This window comes from Gymnoscopelus microlampas (genome assembly GCF_963454915.1).
Source record: "Gymnoscopelus microlampas genome assembly, chromosome: 5".
NCBI classification, from domain to species: Eukaryota; Metazoa; Chordata; class Actinopteri; order Myctophiformes; family Myctophidae; genus Gymnoscopelus; species Gymnoscopelus microlampas.
The window spans coordinates 58,101,041-58,122,530 of record NC_139942.1 but is presented as its reverse complement, the minus strand read 5'-3'; the positions used below and the strand labels follow the sequence as shown (position 1 = coordinate 58,122,530).

At 42.8% G+C, this 21,490-nt stretch overlaps 1 protein-coding gene across 1 annotated transcript in view; it reads left to right on the top strand.

Annotated features, from left to right (window-relative positions):
* The window catches only part of LOC311045229 (ephrin type-A receptor 3-like), a gene marked incomplete at both ends in the record, with an annotated part of 152,241 nt that overhangs the window by 2,566 nt on the left and 128,185 nt on the right, over window positions 1-21,490 (top strand). The window contains 4 exons of the mRNA XM_084057030.1: window positions 10,364-10,564; window positions 14,218-14,325; window positions 18,933-19,057; window positions 19,924-20,150. Of these exons, the coding sequence (XP_083913156.1) occupies window positions 10,364-10,564; window positions 14,218-14,325; window positions 18,933-19,057; window positions 19,924-20,150 (661 nt within the window). The remainder of the gene's footprint in view (window positions 1-10,363; window positions 10,565-14,217; window positions 14,326-18,932; window positions 19,058-19,923; window positions 20,151-21,490) is intronic.

Sequence of the window (21,490 nt, the reverse complement as noted above, 5' to 3'; positions counted from 1 at the left end):
AAAAAAAAAATCCCTCTACACCTATAACTCTTTGCCAAAAATAGCAGATCTACAAGCTCTCAACGCCTCGGCGTTGAGAGCTTGTAGATCTGCTATTTTTGGCTAAAGTTAGGATGCTAGGGTTCAAGTGGTTAATGCAAAAAAGAAAAATCAAAGCACACAAAGATTTGGCGGACCCCCTGTAGTAACTCTAAGGACCCCCTGTTGAAGACCCCTGGCCTACACTGCACGAGAACAATGCCCATGTATGGAGATCCTCAATTTCATCTATATATCGTCATAGTACTGACATCATACTCTAAAGGATTGAATTAGGAACCAAAGGTTCCATGTGTCTCAGAGTTAAACGGAATGGAATGACAACGTTTGAGAGTAACTTCTGTAATAACAAGACCAGGAGACCTGGTTCTGCCAGACCCAGAATACATTCCCTTTTATGCCCATGTATGGACGAAAGGGGGAGAGACTTTTCCACAAAGTGGACAGACTTTTATGCCCATGTATGGACGAAAGGGGGACAAAGCCTCATGTAGGCCGACCCCTTGGGTCTGGCAATAATGAATGGTAAAGGCTTCCCACAGAGAGAGAACAGGCAGGTGAGACCAGGAACAGGTGAGCGCCACGCATTGCCCCATGGGTACGTTGTTCACCCCAGTGGCCCCTGGGTAATGTAGTTTATTTAGGGACCATTATGAATCACCCAGAGAACCTTGCGTGATGGAGGAGAGGAAAGAGTACCGGCAGCTTGAGAGAAGTGCACAGGAAAAAAGTCACTGTGCACCAAATGTAGTGATACAGGGTACCAGTGTGAGAGCGTGCACATCTTTATCGTGCGTGTGCGTATGTGCGTGCATGATGTTGCATAATAACCCCCGCTGCTTGCTCATGTAAGGAACCTATGGAGTGTGGAAATGTGACAACACAGGGACAGGACACCCACAGGCTGATTCTGTGTGTTTTCTAGTTCAGGTTGAAACTACAGTAGAGTGTGTTAGATATTCATAGTTGTGTGACAGTAGAGTGTGTTAGATGTTCATAGTTGTGTGACAGTAGAGAGTGTTAGATGTTCATAGTTGTGTGACAGTAGAGAGTGTTAGATGTTCATAGTTGTGTGACAGTAGAGAGTGTTAGATGTTCATAGTTGTGTGACAGTAGAGTGTGTTAGATGTTCATAGTTGTGTGACAGTAGAGTGTGTGTTAGATGTTCATAGTTGTGTGACAGTAGAGTCTGTGTTAGATGTTCATAGTTGTGTGACAGTAGAGTGTGTTAGATGTTCATAGTTGTGTGACAGTAGAGTGTGTTAGATGTTCATAGTTGTGTGACAGTAGAGTGTGTTAGATGTTCATAGTTGTGTGACAGTAGAGTCTGTGTTAGATGTTCATAGTTGTGTGACAGTAGAGTGTGTTAGATGTTCATAGTTGTGTGACAGTAGAGTCTGTGTTAGATGTTCATAGTTGTGTGACAGTAGAGTGTGTGTTAGATGTTCATAGTTGTGTGACAGTAGAGTGTGTTAGATGTTCATAGTTGTGTGACAGTAGAGTGTGTTAGATGTTCATAGTTGTGTGACAGTAGAGTCTGTGTTAGATGTTCATAGTTGTGTGACAGTAGAGTGTGTTAGATGTTCATAGTTGTGTGACAGTAGAGTCTGTGTTAGATGTTCATAGTTGTGTGACAGTAGAGTGTGTTAGATGTTCATAGTTGTGTGACAGTAGAGTCTGTGTTAGATGTTCATAGTTGTGTGACAGTAGAGAGTGTTAGATGTTCATAGTTGTGTGACAGTAGAGTGTGTTAGATGTTCATAGTTGTGTGACAGTAGAGTGTGTTAGATGTTCATAGTTGTGTGACAGTAGAGTGTGTTAGATGTTCATAGTTGTGTGACAGTAGAGTGTGTTAGATGTTCATAGTTGTGGGACAGTAGAGTGTGTTAGATGTTCATAGTTGTGTGACAGTAGAGTGTGTTAGATGTTCATAGTTGTGTGACAGTAGAGTGTGTGTTAGATGTTCATAGTTGTGTGACAGTAGAGAGTGTGTTAGATGTTCATAGTTGTGTGACAGTAGAGTCTGTGTTAGATGTTCATAGTTGTGTGACAGTAGAGTGTGTTAGATGTTCATAGTTGTGTGACAGTAGAGTGTGTGTTAGATGTTCATAGTTGTGTGACAGTAGAGTGTGTTAGATGTTCATAGTTGTGTGACAGTAGAGAGTGTGTTAGATGTTCATAGTTGTGTGACAGTAGAGAGTGTGTTAGATGTTCATAGTTGTGTGACAGTAGAGAGTGTGTTAGATGTTTATAGTTGTGTGACAGTAGAGTGTGTTAGATGTTCATAGTTGTGTGACAGTAGAGTGTGTTAGATGTTCATAGTTGTTTGACAGTAGAGTGTGTTAGATGTTCATAGTTGTGTGACAGTAGAGTGTGTTACATGTTCATAGTTGTGTGACAGTAGAGTGTGTTAGATGTTCATAGTTGTGTGACAGTAGAGTGTGTTAGATGTTCATAGTTGTGTGACAGTAGAGTGTGTTAGATGTTCATAGTTGTGTGACAGTAGAGTGTGTTAGATGTTCATAGTTGTGTGACAGTAGAGTGTGTTACATGTTCATAGTTGTTTGACAGTAGAGTGTGTTAGATGTTCATAGTTGTGTGACAGTAGAGTGTGTTAGATGTTCATAGTTGTGTGACAGTAGAGTGTGTTAGATGTTCATAGTTGTGTGACAGTAGAGAGTGTGTTAGATGTTCATAGATGTGTGACAGTAGTGTTTGTGGAGATGGGTACTTCAGTTAAGTTCATTTAACTGAAGTTAAGAGAGAATTTCGCCCTAGGCATATTCCTACCTTTATTTATTGTTAACTCCTCATAAGAGTGGTCCAGGACCCCCAGTTCATAACGAGCAATGTGTGGGGGGAGGCTCCCCCCACATAAATATATAGCTTATAAGGATTTGTAATTTGTAAGGAAATGTAAATATGGCAACTCATTTAGATGTAGGCCTACGTAGGTTTATGGTTTATGGTTTCCTATGGACTATAGCCGTTTCACTCATGATACCATCTCTCTTTCATAACAGATACATACATGTGTCAGATAATCCCCACACCAAGACAGTAAAACAAGAAAAACTTTTCAGTCATTCAGTCAGACTTCACTGTAGCCTATAGTAGCCTTTTCATAAATGATATTTGTACTTAGGCTGTGGTGAAAGTTTATAATATTTAGATCAATATTAGTAGTAGTAGTAGTTGTGAATTATCAAACTGGACATTTAGATTGAGTGTATCCTTTATCCTCATCTTGCTCTAATGCACACAACTGTTTCACCAGGTTGTATTTGTGTTGTTTCTCATAAGCGTGCATCCGTTGTCTGTCAACAACACAGCCGTCTGTGCTTTGACTTCTGTGTACTGACTCTCTCCCCCCCCCCCCCCCCCCCCCCCCGCCCCCTTGCCTTCAACTCCCTAGGAAAACACAGTTTGCGTTTAGGACGTGGCTAAATCCACGTATTTCTATGGCTCGAAAATAGTTTTTCTTGTGTATATATATATATATATCTGTGGTGTGTGGTGTGTGTGGACCGTCTGATGTCGGTGCAGTGTTATTGCTACAGTACATGGGCGCCGCCATACTGTTTACAAATCTAGTTTTACTGAAATCACGTTTGAAATCTCGTCTCGCGATACTTCCGCCCGCCGGGCGGAAGTACCGCGAGACGAGATTTCAAACGTGATTTCACGTGAGTTCACATTTGAAATCACGTGAAGATTTCAAACGTGATTTCAAATGTGAACTCCTTTAAGTTCACTTAACTTAAGTTTAGTAAAAAAGAAGAAGAGGAGTGGAGCTGAGAGGACATGAGTTCCAGGCGGGCTGACTCCTAAGGTTTGGTTCTCCGTATGAGGAGGGGGATTATGTAGTTGACCTTTGAACTGTGCGGCCTGGTGTAGTGCAGACAGATTACAGTGATGGTTGTAGAGACAGAGACCCCCCCCCCCCCCCCCCCCGCCCCAGAACACACTCCTGACCCTGTGATGGGCCGGGGGTCACAACAGCTTCCAGATGTGCCTGGGGGGGGGGGGGGGGGGGGGGGGGAGGGTGTTCCCGGAGAGAGACACAAAACAGACGCTGTAATGATGTTTGGAAACGGGAGGAGGCCCCCCTCCATCTTTACTAATTTTCTCCTCAAGACCCCCCCCTTTTGGCCCTCAAATACAGGCACACACGCACGCACGCACGCACGCACGCACGCACGCACGCACGCACGCACGCACGCACGCACATACATCTCTCTCTCTCTCTGTGTGAGAGAGATCTCTGCTACACAGTTAAACCCTCTAACTCTGACAGGTTCCATTTGTATTCTGTCGGAGATGCTGTGTGTGTGTGTGTGTGTGTGTGTGTGTGTGTGTGTGTGTGTGTGTGTGTGTGTGTGTGTGTGTGTGTGTGTGTGTGTGTGTGTGTGTGTGTGTGTGTGTGTGTGTGTGTGTGTGTGTGTGTGTGTGTGTGTGGGGGGGTGTAGGGGGGGTTCAAATGAAAACATGACAGAGAAAATGTTTGGACATACTGGAGAGTTTAAGCTCTCTCTCTCTCTCTCTCTCTCTCTCTCTCTCTCTCTCTCTCTCTCTCTCTTGCTCTCCTAATTACCAACACGCTCCATACACACACACACACACACACACACACACACACACACACACACACACACACACACACACACACACACACACACACACACACACACACACACACACACACACACACACACAGCAGTACAGTGCTCCAGTTGTGAAACATAGAGAGACTGTTTGTCACAAACAACACTTTGAGCTGAAATGCTTATATTATTTAATACAAGGTTTTGGAAACGTACAAAACTCTATAAATTCTAAAAGAGCAAAACGTGTTGATTCAAATACGAGTCACAGAAGTTACAGAATGCAGTTTTAAAGCTGAGGATTATTTATACACTTGTTAAATTAACATAATGTTGTTATATCTGTATGTTTTATATTCCAAAATAAATATATTGTTGCTGTCAGGCGGAAACCCTGTATCCCTGTTTTTTTTTTTTTAACTAACTAACTAAACTCCATGCCACACTGTGAGCTTGTACATCTGCTATTTTTGAAAATATTTGAAAAATATTTAAATCTTTGGAAATATTTCGAATCATTTGGAAAACCTTTTCAGATGGGGGGGGGGGGGGGGGGGGGGTCCACGGCCAAATACATATCATAATGGGGGTCCATATAGCCAACATACATAAATGGATAAAATGATTGTGACGCTACAGTATATCAATTATATTTTGCTGGGGACCCCCTGGAACCCTGCTCAAGGACCCCTAGGGGTCCCTGGACCACACTTTGATAACCACTGTGAATAAACACACCTGTGTCCTCCAGAGGGCCTGTGACAATGAACAGAGCATCACACACGCACACACACGCACGCACGCACGCACGCACGCACGCACGCACGCACGCACGCACGCACGCACGCACGCACGCACGCACGCACGCACACACACACACACACACACACACACACACACACACACACACACACACACAGGAAGTGGCAGTAATCCAGTCCACTCTACACAGAAACAAACAAAGGCATCATAAAGCCTCTCTTTATCCCTCAATGACTGTTCCTATAAACGCTTTAATCACTGCTCCCTGGGGACACGTGTGTGTGTGTGTGTGTGTGTGTGTGTGTGTGTGTGTGTGTGTGTGTGTGTGTGTGTGTGTGTGTGTGTGTGTGTGTGTGTGTGTGTGTGTGTGTGTGTGTGTGTGTGTGTGTGTGTGTGTGTGTGTGAGACTATACTAGTGAGGACCAAATGCCTCCATGCGCAGTGGTGTAAAGTAGCTAAGTAAAATAGCCGATCTACAAGCTCACAACGCGTAGATCTGCTATTTTCAAATATTTTAGCACTTTTACTTTAGCTACTTTAAGTACATTTTGATGCCAATACTTTTGTACTTTTACTCAACTCAATTTTTAATTCTGGACTTTTACTTGTAACAGAGTATTTCTATATTGCAGTATTGGTAATTTTGAATGTGAGTACTTTTTCCACCACTGTCCATACGTAGTAGAAATGATGAGAAATACACGTTGTGAGGAATGGTCTTCCTGCTTCGTCCCCAGATACATGGTTTCATGGAGAAGTGAAGGAGATAGGCCTGTAATGTAAGAACATGTTGGTGTTAGGAGGATGAGGCATCCAGAGGTTAGGTTTAGGGGTTGTTGGAGTTGTTGGAGCTACAGGATGCCTGATTGTTGCTCACCGGTGTCTAAAGTGCAGAAAAGAAGCGATCTGCAACGCTCTGTGAGCTTTGAATACACAAATATGGCATCCATGAAATCACTGTCCTCACAAGTCCAATACGCTTGTGTGTGTGTGTGTGTGTGTGTGTGTGTGTGTGTGTGTGTGTGTGTGTGTGTGTGTGTGTGTGTGTGTGTGTGTGTGTGTGTGTGTGTGTGTGTGTGTGTGTGTGTGTGTGTGTGTGTGTGTGTGTGTGTGTGTGTGCGTGCGTGCGTGCGTGCGTGCGTGCGTGCGTGCGTGCGCGTGCGTGCTTTGTGTGCGTGATGTCTGACCGGTCCCTGATCGGCACAGATGGGTCCGTTTAGCTGCCAGGAGCGCCTGTAATTTACCCTGTGTTCATGTATCTGTCTCTCTCTCTGTCTCTCGCTGTCTGTCTGTCTGTCTGTCTGTCTGTCTGTCTTTCTCTGTCTCATTCTCTCTCTCATAATCTATGTTTCTCTCTCCTTATCCCTCTCTCTCTCTCTCTCTATCTTCTCTGCTTTCATTTGAACTTCAGCCGAGAGCAAGATGACAGGGACTTACTGAAGAGGCGTGTGTGTGTGTGTGTGTGTGTGTGTGTGTGTGTGTGTGTGTGTGTGTGTGTGTGTGTGTGTGTGTGTGTGTGTGTGTGTGTGTGTGTGTGTGTGTGTGTGTGTGTGTGTGTGTGTGTGTGTGTGTGTGCGTGCGTGCGTGCGTGCGTGCGTGCGTGCGTGCGTGCGTGTGTAAGTGGATATGTGCTCATCGCCGTGGGTCTTAAAGTACCAGCATGATGATGACAAGTCGCTCAGAACAAAGATGGTGGTCCTCTTCTTTTAACCTCCTAACCAGTGCTGTGTGTGTGTGTGTGTGTGTGTGTGTGTATGTGTGTGTGTGTGTGTGTGTGTGTGTGTGTGTGTGTGTGACAGTCTTCTTCCCCAGGAGTAGATCAGATATCCGCGCTCTCAGAAACCACATTGGTTTATTTTTCTTTCCTTTAAGAAATAGAAACGCTCTCTCTCTTTCTCTCTCTAGCGCTCTGTGTGTGTGTGTGTGTGTGTGTGTGTGTGTGTGTGTGTGTGTGTGTGTGTGTGTGTGTGTGTGTGTGTGTGTGTGTGTGTGTGTGTGTGTGTGTGTGTGTGTGTGTGTGTGTGTGTGTGTGTGTGTGTGTGACACGTGCGTGTACGTATGGATAGAAACGTTTTTTTTCTTGCTCATGCGAGAAGTGTTCTCAATTACCGCTCCGCTCCGCAAGTGGAAACAGATGACTGGAGACAAAGTGGCTCTGTCCTACCTCTCTGTCACACACACACACACACACACAGCTCTCAAAGCAAACCAAAACACACGTGCACTTATGAAAACACACTCGCTCTGCGTACACACACACACACACACACACACACACACACACACACACACACACACACACACACACACACACACACACACTCAGACAAAAGCGTCTCTTCTCTCTGATCTGACACAGACCGTCGGCTGCGTTCGGCGAGACATGAAAACACAGCAGCAGCATTAACTCTTTGGCCCCGGACCCCCGTCTGACGCAGACCACAACGCTGTGGCCCCGGACCCCCGTCTGACACAGACCACAACGCGTTGGCCCCGGACCCCCGTCTGACGCAGACCACAACGCGTTGGCCCCGGACCCCCGTCTGACGCAGACCACAGCGCTTTGGCCCCGGACCCCCGTCTGACGCAGACCACAACGCTGTGGCCCCGGACCCCCGTCTGACGCAGACCACCCGTCAGCCTGCCTGCCCGCACGGCCGGCCGGTTGCGCTCAATTGAAGCCGAGCCCAGGTTCCCATCGGTGGTCCTACGGGCAGACTAGGATAGTGATTATCAAAAGGTTTTCAAGGACCCCCAGTTTAAGAGGCCATTTACATCCGCGCGTAACCCCGCACTCTCTCCTTCTTCACTCTGTCAATATCAGCCTGCAGAACCAAAAGCAACTTATTAACATGACCAAAAAGCATTATTTTACACTTTGGGCTATTCAAAAATAGCAGATCTACAAGCTCATAGCGCGGCACCGAGTGACGCGCTATGAGCTTGTAGATCTGCTATTTTTGAAAAATCTTGAAAATGTGTGCAAATCTTTGAATATATATATATTTTTAAAGCGAACATTTTTAACTCAAATCTTTGCTTCTGGGGGGGTCCCTGGAACACAATATTTTGATGGGGGTCCGCGGCCAAACACATAATTTTGGGGGTCCTTGACATGAAAAAGATTGAGCACCACTGATATATAAATATAGGTTTTTCAGAAAACTGTTGAGATTTAGGAGACATGTAGAATCGGCTTCAGGTCTCAATGGGTTAAGACGTTAGCCTCCATGCTTCTTTTTCCCCCACCGGGTTCAGCCGTGGTTTTCACTTTGCACGCCGTCGTTCTGCACGTCCGCCATTCTAGCGTCGCTCCTTGTTCTGTATGGCGCTCGGCCCGATGGACATTCCATTCAAATCCCCCGTCTGTTACATTTAGCTGACATGTGTTACACTTGTGCCAAAGGAACGTCAGTAATCACACTTTAAACGTCGTAAAGTAGACTCTCTATCTTTCACATGTCGAGGTTTTTGGGCTGCTCTGATGGAGCCCCGTCTTTAGGCGGCCATGCTCCTCAACGATCCCACGTGCCTCCTCAAGCCTGGGACCCCCAGTTTAATATCTCAGCTGTCCAATAAACTCTCTCTCCCCGCCCGCCCGCCCGCCTGCCCGTCAGCCGGGGGTCCAGAGGCCAAAACGTTGTGTTGCTGCTGCTAGGGTGACCACCCGTCCCGAAATACGCGGGACAGTCCCGAAATTGGACCCTCTGTCCCGCGTCCCGCACAAGCAGAGCAATGTCCCGAAAATCAAAGATACAGTATGATAATAAATCGGTAAAATCAGGCAAAAATAAGAATTAAATAACATAACCCTAACCTAACCCTAATCTTAACCCTAAAACCGAAATAAAGAAACCAAAAACTGGAAAAAAAAACAACCCAATCCGCCCAGAACCGTGTAAGAAAATCACGCGCGCGCGAACGGGAGGTCCTCATGCACGTGCGCTGTGTCCCGCGATGTCCCGCGAAACGGGTACGTCTGTCCCTCAATGGGTCTGTTTGAAGGTGGTCACCCTAGCTGCTGCTGTGTTTTCATGTGATCATCAGGTGGTGTATATGACATGGTATTGTAACGGCAGACTGGCAGACTCTCCGATACCGATACCAGTATTTTAGGCAGTATGAGGATATCTGATACTGCCAAAACTGGTATCAGTATGAGTATAATGGTATCAGTATGAGTATAATGGTATCAGTATGAGTATAATGGTATCAGTATGAGTATAATGGTATCAGTATGATATTAGTAATACTGATACCATTGTGGGAAGAACTCTAGTGACATCTTGGGACAAAACGTGACCAAACTGACCCGGCGGGGTCATCTAACCACGTCCCAGTCAGACAGGTTGTGAGTTAGTGTCTTGTGTTGTACTGTGCGTTGTGATGAGTCTGTTGTGTACATTTTAAATTGTGTTGTGATGATGCTGGTTGAGGCCCCAGGAAGAGTAGCTTCTGTAACAGTACAGTGAGCCACTGGGACGGCAGTGGCTCAGGGGTAGAGAGTGGCCGGGTAGAGTGAACTGGAAAACCGCAAGGTTCCTAGTTCGATCCCAGGCTCCCCCAGGGTTAGTGTGGAAGTGTCCTTGAGCAAGACGCTGAACCCCTAATTGCTCCCGATGAGCAGGTTGGTGCCTTGCATGGTTTCCCCTGCCATCGGTGTGTGAATGTGTGTGTGAATGTGTGTGTGAATGGGTTAATGTAATGCACAATCTATGTAAAGCGCTTTGGTTAAAAGCGCTATATAAATAAACCATTTACCATTTACAGTAAGCTATTGGATCTAATAAATACATCAAATCAAATCTCTCATCTCTCTGTCTCTGTCTCTCTCTCTCTCTCTCTCTCTCTGTCTCTGTCTGTCTGTCTGTCTCTGTCTCTCTCTCTGTCTGTCTCTCTCTCTCTCTCTCTCTGTCTCTCTCTCTCTCTCTGTCTCTCTCTCTCTCTCTCTCCCTCAGTGGGAGGAGATCAGTGTGATGGACGAGAGGAACACGGCGATGAGGACGTACCAGGTGTGTAACGTGATGGAGGCCAATCAGAACAACTGGCTGAGAACCAGACACATCGGGCGAGACGGAGCGCAGCGCGTCTACATCGAGATCAAGTTCACCCTGAGAGACTGTAACAGTCTGCCCGGGGTGCCAGGCACCTGCAAAGAGGTGTGTGTGTGTGCGTGCGTGCGTGTGTGTGTGTGTGTGTGTGTGTGTGTGTGTGTGTGTGTGTGTGTGTGTGTGTGTGTGTGTGTGTGTGTGTGTGTGTGTGTGTGTGTGTGTGTGTGTGTGTGTGTGTGTGTGTGTGTGTGTGTGTGTGTGTGTGTGTGATCTAGGCTTGGGGATTGGACAATTATATTGGGCAATTTTCAGGGCGATGGTTGTCATTTTATTTTGCAAATGTATAGGTTTCTGCCTCAAGAACTAAATACTCTACACATAGAGCCACATTAAATGTAAAGCAGTACAGTGCTTGTGCGAAATGTGAATCAATTTGGGTCGTTCTAATGATTATAATCATTATAATGCAAATAGCTGTTGCACTGATTTCCAACATGTCTTTATAGATCTGTTAAACCTATGGGTTGTTATACTGTGTACCTTTCAACCCGGGACAGCGTCTGTGTCATTTTAGATGTTGCTGTATAAATTATATAGCAATATACACTGTTGAACAAAACTGTTAGGATTTTTTTTTTTCGGGTCTAAATGTGTTAATAGAACACTGATGGAGAGGAGCAGAGAGGGAATAGATTCTCCATTGTATTTTTTTCGCCTACAACTATGACGAAAAATGTTCGTTGAATACCTTTTTTATCTAAATAGAAACTAAATAAAAACAAAACAAAAACTAAGCTATGACTAAAACTATGACTAAATATAATGACGATTTTGTCAACAAATAAAAACTACACTAAAATGTTAGAGAGGGATCTAGTGGAGAAGAGATCCAGTAGAACTAAAAGACAAGTCATTTTATGTTTGGTTGCGCTCGGGTGTTGCGCTCTGAAAATAGCAGATCTACAAGCTCACAACGCGTCGCAGCGTTATCAGCGTGCAACCATGTGTTAAATCAGCCGTTACGACGGCATCAAGGCACCGCCAAAATACATTTTAGTCGACCAAATCAACTGTAGATTTAGTCGACTATAATCTTATGATATTTAGTTGACTATAATCTTATGATATTTAGTTGACTATAATCTTATGATATTTAGTTGACTATAATCTTATGATATTTAGTTGACTATAATCTTATGATATTTAGTTGACTATAATCTTATGATATTTAGTTGACTATAATCTTATGATATTTAGTTGACTATAATCTTATGATATTTAGTTGACTATAATCTTATGATATTTAGTTGACTATAATCTTATGATATTTAGTTGACTATAATCTTATGATATTTAGTCGACTATAATCTTATGATATTTAGTTGACTATAATCTTATGATATTTAGTTGACTATAATCTTATGATATTTAGTCGACTATAATCTTATGATATTTAGTCGACTATAATCTTATGATATTTAGTTGACTATAATCTTATGATATTTAGTTGACTATAATCTTATGATATTTAGTCGACTATAATCTTATGATATTTAGTTGACTATAATCTTATGATATTTAGTTGACTATAATCTTATGATATTTAGTTGACTATAATCTTATGATATTTAGTTGACTATAATCTTATGATATTTAGTTGACTATAATCTTATGATATTTAGTTGACTATAATCTTATGATATTTAGTTGACTATAATCTTATGATATTTAGTTGACTATAATCTTATGATATTTAGTCGACTATAATCTTATGATATTTAGTTGACTATAATCTTATGATATTTAGTTGACTATAATCTTATGATATTTAGTCGACTATAATCTTATGATATTTAGTTGACTATAATCTTATGATATTTAGTTGACTATAATCTTATGATATTTAGTTGACTATAATCTTATGATATTTAGTTGACTATAATCTTATGATATTTAGTTGACTATAATCTTATGATATTTAGTTGACTATAATCTTATGATATTTAGTCGACTATAATCTTATGATATTTAGTCGACTATAATCTTATGATATTTAGTTGACTATAATCTTATGATATTTAGTCGACTATAATCTTATGATATTTAGTCGACTATAATCTTATGATATTTAGTTGACTATAATCTTATGATATTTAGTCGACTATAATCTTATGATATTTAGTCGACTATAATCTTATGATATTTAGTTGACTATAATCTTATGATATTTAGTCGACTATAATCTTATGATATTTAGTCGACTATAATCTTATGATATTTAGTCGACTATAATCTTATGATATTTAGTTGACTATAATCTTATGATATTTAGTCGACTATAATCTTATGATATTTAGTCGACTATAATCTTATGATATTTAGTTGACTATAATCTTATGATATTTAGTTGACTATAATCTTATGATATTTAGTCGACTATAATCTTATGATATTTAGTTGACTATAATCTTATGATATTTAGTCGACTATAATCTTATGATATTTAGTTGACTATAATCTTATGATATTTAGTTGACTATAATCTTATGATATTTAGTCGACTATAATCTTATGATATTTAGTTGACTATAATCTTATGATATTTAGTTGACTATAATCTTATGATATTTAGTTGACTATAATCTTATGATATTTAGTTGACTATAATCTTATGATATTTAGTCGACTATAATCTTATGATATTTAGTTGACTATAATCTTATGATATTTAGTTGACTATAATCTTATGATATTTAGTTGACTATAATCTTATGATATTTAGTTGACTATAATCTTATGATATTTAGTTGACTATAATCTTATGATATTTAGTCGACTATAATCTTATGATATTTAGTTGACTATAATCTTATGATATTTAGTTGACTATAATCTTATGATATTTAGTCGACTATAATCTTATGATATTTAGTTGACTATAATCTTATGATATTTAGTTGACTATAATCTTATGATATTTAGTCGACTATAATCTTATGATATTTAGTTGACTATAATCTTATGATATTTAGTTGACTATAATCTTATGATATTTAGTTGACTATAATCTTATGATATTTAGTCGACTATAATCTTATGATATTTAGTTGACTATAATCTTATGATATTTAGTTGACTATAATCTTATGATATTTAGTTGACTATAATCTTATGATATTTAGTTGACTATAATCTTATGATATTTAGTCGACTATAATCTTATGATATTTAGTTGACTATAATCTTATGATATTTAGTTGACTATAATCTTATGATATTTAGTTGACTATAATCTTATGATATTTAGTTGACTATAATCTTATGATATTTAGTTGACTATAATCTTATGATATTTAGTCGACTATAATCTTATGATATTTAGTTGACTATAATCTTATGATATTTAGTTGACTATAATCTTATGATATTTAGTTGACTATAATCTTATGATATTTAGTCGACTATAATCTTATGATATTTAGTTGACTATAATCTTATGATATTTAGTTGACTATAATCTTATGATATTTAGTTGACTAAAGCTAGACTAAAACTAAAACATTTCAAATGACTAAAACTAAGACCAAAATTATCTGTCAAAATGAATACTGGTTGTAGAATCTTTTTTGTTGAAAAATGGCATTTATGAAATCAGCATCCTAAAATGTCCTCACAAGAATAGTAATAGAAACATGTGTGTGTGTGTGTGTGTGTGTGTGTGTGTGTGTGTGTGTGTGTGTGTGTGTGTGTGTGTGTTTCAGACGTTCAACATGTTCTACTATGAGTCCAACAACGCCAACCTGTGGTTCATCAAGGAGAGCCAGTACGTTAAGATAGACACCATCGCTGCTGACGAGAGCTTCACACAGGTACACACACACACACACACACACACACACACACACACACACACACACACACACACACACACACACACACACACACACACACACACACACACCCACACCCACACCCACACACACACACACACACACAGTGTTGCTCCACCGCTGGGTTTGGTCTGAACGTCACTGTTTGCCAAGTCTGCCTGGTTGCTCGTTTCTCTCGCCTACCTGGCAACACTGGTTTGGCAGCGTTGCCAAGTTTGCTTGTTAAGCGATGCATTTGGACATGTATTCATAGACCTGGTTGCTTGTTTCTCTCTCGTATGTAACTGGCAACACTGGTGTCATGTTGAAAACAGGAAATACAAAGCAATGGTGGACTTGAAAAGGTTCAAATGTAATTTATATGTTTGGATGTTTGGAGGGACATCTACTAGGGACATGTCCTGACATGGAGGGACATGTCCTGACGTGGAGGGACATGTCCTGACGTGGAGGGACATGTCCTGACATGGAGGGACATGTCCTGACGTGGAGGGACATGTCCTGACATGGAGGGACATGTCCTGACGTGGAGGGACATGTCCTGACATGGAGGGACATGTCCTGACGTGGAGGGACATGTCCTGACGTGGAGGGACATGTCCTGACGTGGAGGGACATGTCCTGACGTGGAGGGACATGTCCTGACATGGAGGGACATGGAGGGACATGTCCTGACGTGGAGGGACATGTCCTGACATGGAGGGACATGTCCTGACATGGAGGGACATGTCCTGACATGGAGGGACATGTCCTGACGTGGAGGGACATGTCCTGACGTGGAGGGACATGTCCTGACGTGGAGGGACATGTCCTGACGTGGAGGGACATGTCCTGACGTGGAGGGACATGTCCTGACGTGGAGGGACATGTCCTGACATGGAGGGACATGTCCTGACGTGGAGGGACATGTCCTGACGTGGAGGGACATGTCCTGACGTGGAGGGACATGTCCTGACATGGAGGGACATGTCCTGACATGGAGGGACATGTCCTGACATGGGGGGACATATCCTGACGTGGTGAGTAAATAATCACTGAATTAACTGGCCGCCGTGCCGGCTGTAAATGTACTTGAGTAAAAGTACAGAAGTATAAAATGTTCTTAAAGTATCAAAAGTAAAAGTACTCATCATGCAGAATGTCCCTTTTCAAGTTTTCAAATGTATAAACATATTTTGAAAATAGCAGATCTACAAGCTCTGTGAGCTTGTAGATCTGCTATTTTCAAATGGCCGTAATGTATACAGGGCTGAAGTGGTTAGAGCAGAAGTGGTAGATTGTGAGTAAAAGTGGCTCTGATGATGTTTTCCTCGTGCCATACGGCCCCCAAATATAAAGCTCTGTGTCCCAGTGATGGTGTCAGAGAGACAGGTGGTTCAGTGTCTCTGGTGTTAATTAAAGACCCAGGCCATCGTGATGGTGTCTAACTTGTATATCTCATTAGTGTCTCTATACTCCTCCATAGTAAGACATGAGTTCCTAAATGAGCTTTTCCTTTATTGGCAATTCATTTTAATTAAAGGACTTTGTTGTGATGACATCATTGTTATGTCGTTTGCATGATGATGTCATCACCTCAGATCCGCCATCTCAAGTATGAATGAAGATACAGACAGACAGACAGACAGAGACAGGCTGACAGACAGTGTCTGACAGACAGTGTCTGAGATAGAGATATAGAGAAATACAGACAGACAGACAGACAGACCTACAGTAGGAGGCCAGTGACTTTCCAAACCTTTGCATCATACATGTGACACAAACAGAATGCCATGCGTTGTGTTAATATAACAAGTTAGTTCATATAGAGTCCTATCCACACATCCACCATTTAACTTACATGATCCACCTTATCTAAACCATGGTGTGTGTGTGTGTGTGTGTGTGTGTGTGTGTGTGTGTGTGTGTGTGTGTGTGTGTGTGTGTGTGTGTGTGTGTGTGTGTGTGTGTGTGTGTGTGTGTGTGTGTGTGTGTGTGTGTGTGTGTGTGTGTGTGTGTGTGTGAGACATGCATGATGCAAAGGTTTAGAAAGTGAAACTGGTCAAAGTCACTGGCCTCCTACTGTAGTATAGCTGTGTGAAAAAGCTTCATTTTCCTGGGTGTAGCAGGAGAAGGAGAAGGAGAAGGAGCAGCAGGAGGCTCTAAATGGGACATGCTGGCCGTTCCCTCTGAAAGCGCTGCTCTCCTGTCTCTTAACTGCAGACTCTCCACCTTTTAAAAGCGTCTCAGGGGAACAGTGTTGTAAATGTGTTCTGGCTGCTGTGTGTGTTTGAGGCTATACTGCTGTGTGTTTGAGGCTATACACTGCTGTGTGTTTGAGGCTATACACTGCTGTGTGTTTGAGGCTATACTGCTGTGTGTTTGAGGCTATACACTGCTGTGTGTTTGAGGCTATACTGCTGTGTGTTTGAGGCTATACACAGCACCATGCTCCACTTACACTGGAGCATCTTTCTGCCCCTTCCTCCTCAATCAGTTTATTTATTACTCTCCGCCAGGAGAGTATTGTTATCACTGCGTTTTCACTTTCTAAACATGACACACCGATTGGTCAAGCCTCACGTGACACGTGAAATACTGTGATCTGATTGGCTAGTGACGCCACCGGGCCTATATATACATGGCATCACTCTGACAGTGTCTCCGCCACTGTCAGAGTGAGGTAAGACGGGAACCATGAAATGGCTGATACATAATTGGCAGATAGGACAGATAGGACATTTATATAGACAGGAGGGATATGACATAGGACACTTATACAGACAGAAGGGATAGGACACTCACACAGACAGAACGGAAGAGGACACTTACCCAGACAGGTTGGATAGGACACTTACATATACAAGAGGGATAGCGACCTATAAATACATGTGTCACTGTGATAAGCCAGATTCCAATACCGAAAATCCGGCCACTAGCTCACTCCCAGACCTTCGAACCGGAAGTAGTCAGGTAGTCGCGGTCCAATTGTTCCTATCTGTCTTATTGGACAGATAGGACAGATAGGACACTTATATAGACAGGAGGGATATGACACTTACATAGACAGGACGGATAGGACAGGAGGGATAGGACACTTACACAGACAGGACGGAAGAGGACACTTACCCAGACAGGATGGATAGGACACTTACATATACAAGAGGGATAGCGACCTTCGCGACCTTCGAACCAACACAAGTCTTCTGGCGGAGAGTTGTGCTCCGAGGAGCACTTTTTCTAGTTTCATATTGTTAACACATTCCCTGCCAGAGTTTATTCATAAGGTACTCACCCACTGCCAGCGTTTTTGAGTTTTATAGCCTTTTGAACCGTTCACAAAAAAATTATATCCATTAAAATCCGCGATCGGATGGTGTTTATAAACAGCAACGACGGACGTACGAGCCCTCATAATGTTTACACTTTTCTTTCATTTTCTTCTTCTGTGGTATCAGCGGCTAAAAGAGGCTGCAAACGTCATATCCGTTTGGCTGTGACGTGGCTGTGACGTTTCCCCACCGGCCATCTTAGATTAGCTTAGCCTCCGATCGGCTATCAGATCGTTTTTAAACACAAAGAGGATAACCGTTCGTCGATCAAAGAAAAGAAAATACAACCGGAGCTTACCATTTGTTTTTTAAACCGTGTGAAAACCATGATCTTTAGCCAAAACCAGGGAAAAACTGTTTTTTCAAGATAAAAAACGAACCGGAAACGGTTGTCGGAAATTTTCTCATAGGATGGGTCGGAAGCGTCATGGGGGAAAAAAAAAAATCAAGGATGGTACCAAAAAAACTTTTTTTCGTTATCAAACCACATAAAAAGACGATCCCGAGATATCTCGGGATACGCAGTATATGTGTTAAGGCATCTCTGCAGTCTCCACCTCACTGATTCTGGTCCGACTCGGTGTTTGAAAGCGTCTGCTGCAGACAACCTGTTGTCTGATAACGTTGTTCCGTCGGGTCGGGACTTCTATAGACCAGGGCTGTATTAGCCATTGGGCCGCCAGGGCCCTTGGCTCTCAGGGGCCCTTCAGGGGAACTGGGCCACGCGGTCATGGACTATTTACTAAAATGAAACGTATAGGTTAATCAAATATGAAATGTGTGGGCGGGGCCACTCCTCTGTATTTACAGCAGTGATTCTCACTGGGTTTGAGGCTCTGACAAGGGCCCCTGGGGCCCTTCAAGACAGTCTTGAAATTATAATTATTTGTAATTTTTTTTTTAGGGGAATAGGGCTCTTTGAGGGAAAAGGGCAGGTGCTCAAGCACCAAACCTTTCTGCGATTATTATAACCACTTTTTTGAGCACTAATTTATACTTTTGTCACACAACGGTGTCCCACGGTGAAAATAGCTGATCTACAAGCTCACAGTGTGCCACGTTGGGAGCTTGTAGTTTCACAATTTTGTACAATTCAAGGACTTGCTAGTAGAAAGTGGTGCATTGACCCTACTGCAAGGAATTATCTACAAACATATATTTTTGGTTGAAAATATATGGGTGAAAATCTCAGGTGTCAAACGAAATAATGTACTCTCACTTTTTTACCTCTCCTCTCCTTTCCTCTCCTTTCCTCTCCTCTCCTCTCCTCTCTAGGTGGATGTAGGTGATCGTGTGATGAAGTTGAACACAGAGGTCAGAGACATCAGTAACCTCAGTAAGAAGGGTTTCTACCTCGCCTTCCAGGACCTGGGAGCCTGCATCGCCCTGGTGTCTGTCAGGTAAGGGTTAAAGGACCCTGGTGTCTGTCAGGTAGGGGTTAAAGGACCCTGGTGTCTGTCAGGTAAGGGTTAAAGGACCCTGGTGTCTGTCAGGTACAGGTTGGGACAATATGATATAGACCATTCACGCCGGGGTCCGCTTGTTTGTCATGGTCCGCTTGTTTCACGGATGTGGCAACACCGGCGCTTGTTTCACGCACATGATTTGGCAACCCGGGAGCCAGCGAACACAAAAAAGTGTCTGTATATATATATATGTGTGTCACAGGGAAATTGGCATTCGTTGGGAAATAGGAAAGGTATGCTCGTTTTTAGGCGGGGCTTTTCGTGTAGTAGAAATCCACGGTCGTGCTCCATGGAGAGGCCCGGTCCGCAGTCACAGTCTTGAGCCGCAGCTGGGGGTCCGTAGGGACAGTCCATGGACCTGCGACGTGGGAAATAGAAGAAACTCCGGGGAGTGGGTCCCCGGTTGTAGAATTAGTGGCAGGCCTTACTAGAGCGTGAATCCGTACAGGGTTAATTACGATTGTACCATTGTACCATTGGGACACAAACCCACACAACCAAAGGGGGGGACGCTTTGATGTGAGGCGGACCTGGCTTTTGTTGTTCCCCCCCACATAGCAACCAGGAAGCTACGCTAGGGGAACGCTGAACACGCGTTCACACGCACACGTGATAATAATCATATTTGTATTTATTTATTATATTTGCGCACATTTTCACGATTAAAAATAAAATAAAAAATAGCCGAATAAATAAGAAAACGTGGGATAATGGCTTAAATCCTATAGCGTCCCAATAATGAAAACGTTGTGTCAAAAGGAACACTGAGTCATGGTTCCATTCCCTTCCCGTTCCCACAGGGTGTTCTATAAGAAGTGTCCTCTCACCGTGCTCAACCTGGCCCAGTTCCCCGACACGGTGACGGGCGGGGACTCGGCGCTGGTGGAGGTGCGGGGGGCCTGCGTCAACGCCTCCCAGGAGATGGAGGCGCCCAAGATGTACTGCAGCGCCGACGGAGGGTGGCTGGTTCCTATTGGACGCTGTGTCTGCAAGCCGGGTTACGAGGAGAGCAAGGACACCTGTCTACGTGAGTCTGAGAGAGAGTGTGTGTGTGTGTGTGTGTGTGTGTGTGTGTGTGTGTGTGTGTGTGTGTGTGTGTGTGTGTGTGTGTGTGTGTGTGTGTGTGTGTGTGTGTGGGTGGGTGGGTGGGTGGGTGGGTGGGTGGGTGTGTGTGTGTGTGCCCGTGCCAAGGGTGCAGCTTCCTGTTCTGACATTGAGTCTACATAGGAAGTGAGTTAAGTGACAGTTCATATGAATGGCCTGTAGTATTGCTGTTTTACTGCTGGTGTCAGAAATATTGTATCTCAATGTAAGTGGATGGGTTTTTGACGAACTTTAGACTTGATTTTATTATCTTAATAAACATTGTCATAAATACTATACTACTAAATGGGCTGGCACATTTCGGATCTTCTACCTCCTAATAATGGTACATGGGTCTTGAGGTCTACTGACCAGTCACTACTTAAGGTCACAGCAACAAAGCTGAAGACCTGGGGAGATAGATCATTTTCCTTCATAGCGCCACACTGTGGAACGAGCTTCCACCCCATGTTAGAGTGTCTCAAACCCTGCCTGTGTTTAAACCACGTTTGAAAACTCGTTCTCCTCTCGGCGTTTGAAAATTCAGATTGAGAAGCTGCTGTTTCCCTCAGGCATTGTGTCAATCATTGTCTTGTTCACTGTGTGTGTTTTCTTGTTTATTTTAGTTTATTTTACTGAGTGTACAGCACTTTGGTTCAACACTGTTGTTTTTAAATGTGCTCTATAAATAAAGTGGATTGGATACTATATGCTTCCAGTCACTAGTTTAAAGTCTCCTTTCAATCATCATGATATGTGTTTTGCTAAATTATGGTCCCTTTTATTTTAAAATGTACGATAAAGTAGGCTATGCTCTAGGAGGGGCGGGATGATTTGATTGACAAGCTACACAACCAATAGCATTCATTCCCCGCCCCCGCTCTTGATTGACAAGCGACCCAACCAATAATGGTGTGGTTGCATTCTGCAGGATATGACGAGATATAGAAAGATGACGGATTTGAAATTCCTGAACAATCGGCTTCATTTACGGTCTGCAGAAACCAATGGTGTTGCTTAGTCCATTCTTTTTATACAGTCTAGAGTCTATGTCTATGGTCTGTGTGTGCTAGAGAGAGAGAGAGAGAGAGAGAGAGAGAGAGAGAGAGAGAGAGAGAGAGAGAGAGAGAGAGAGAGATAACACTCATTGATCTAAACAGAAGGAATACCAGACAGACTGTATTACAGTGAGTACAGTACAGCCTGCTAATGGTGCAGACAGACAGACAGTGAGTACAGTAATGGTGCAGACAGACAGACAGACAGACAGACAGTGAGTACAGT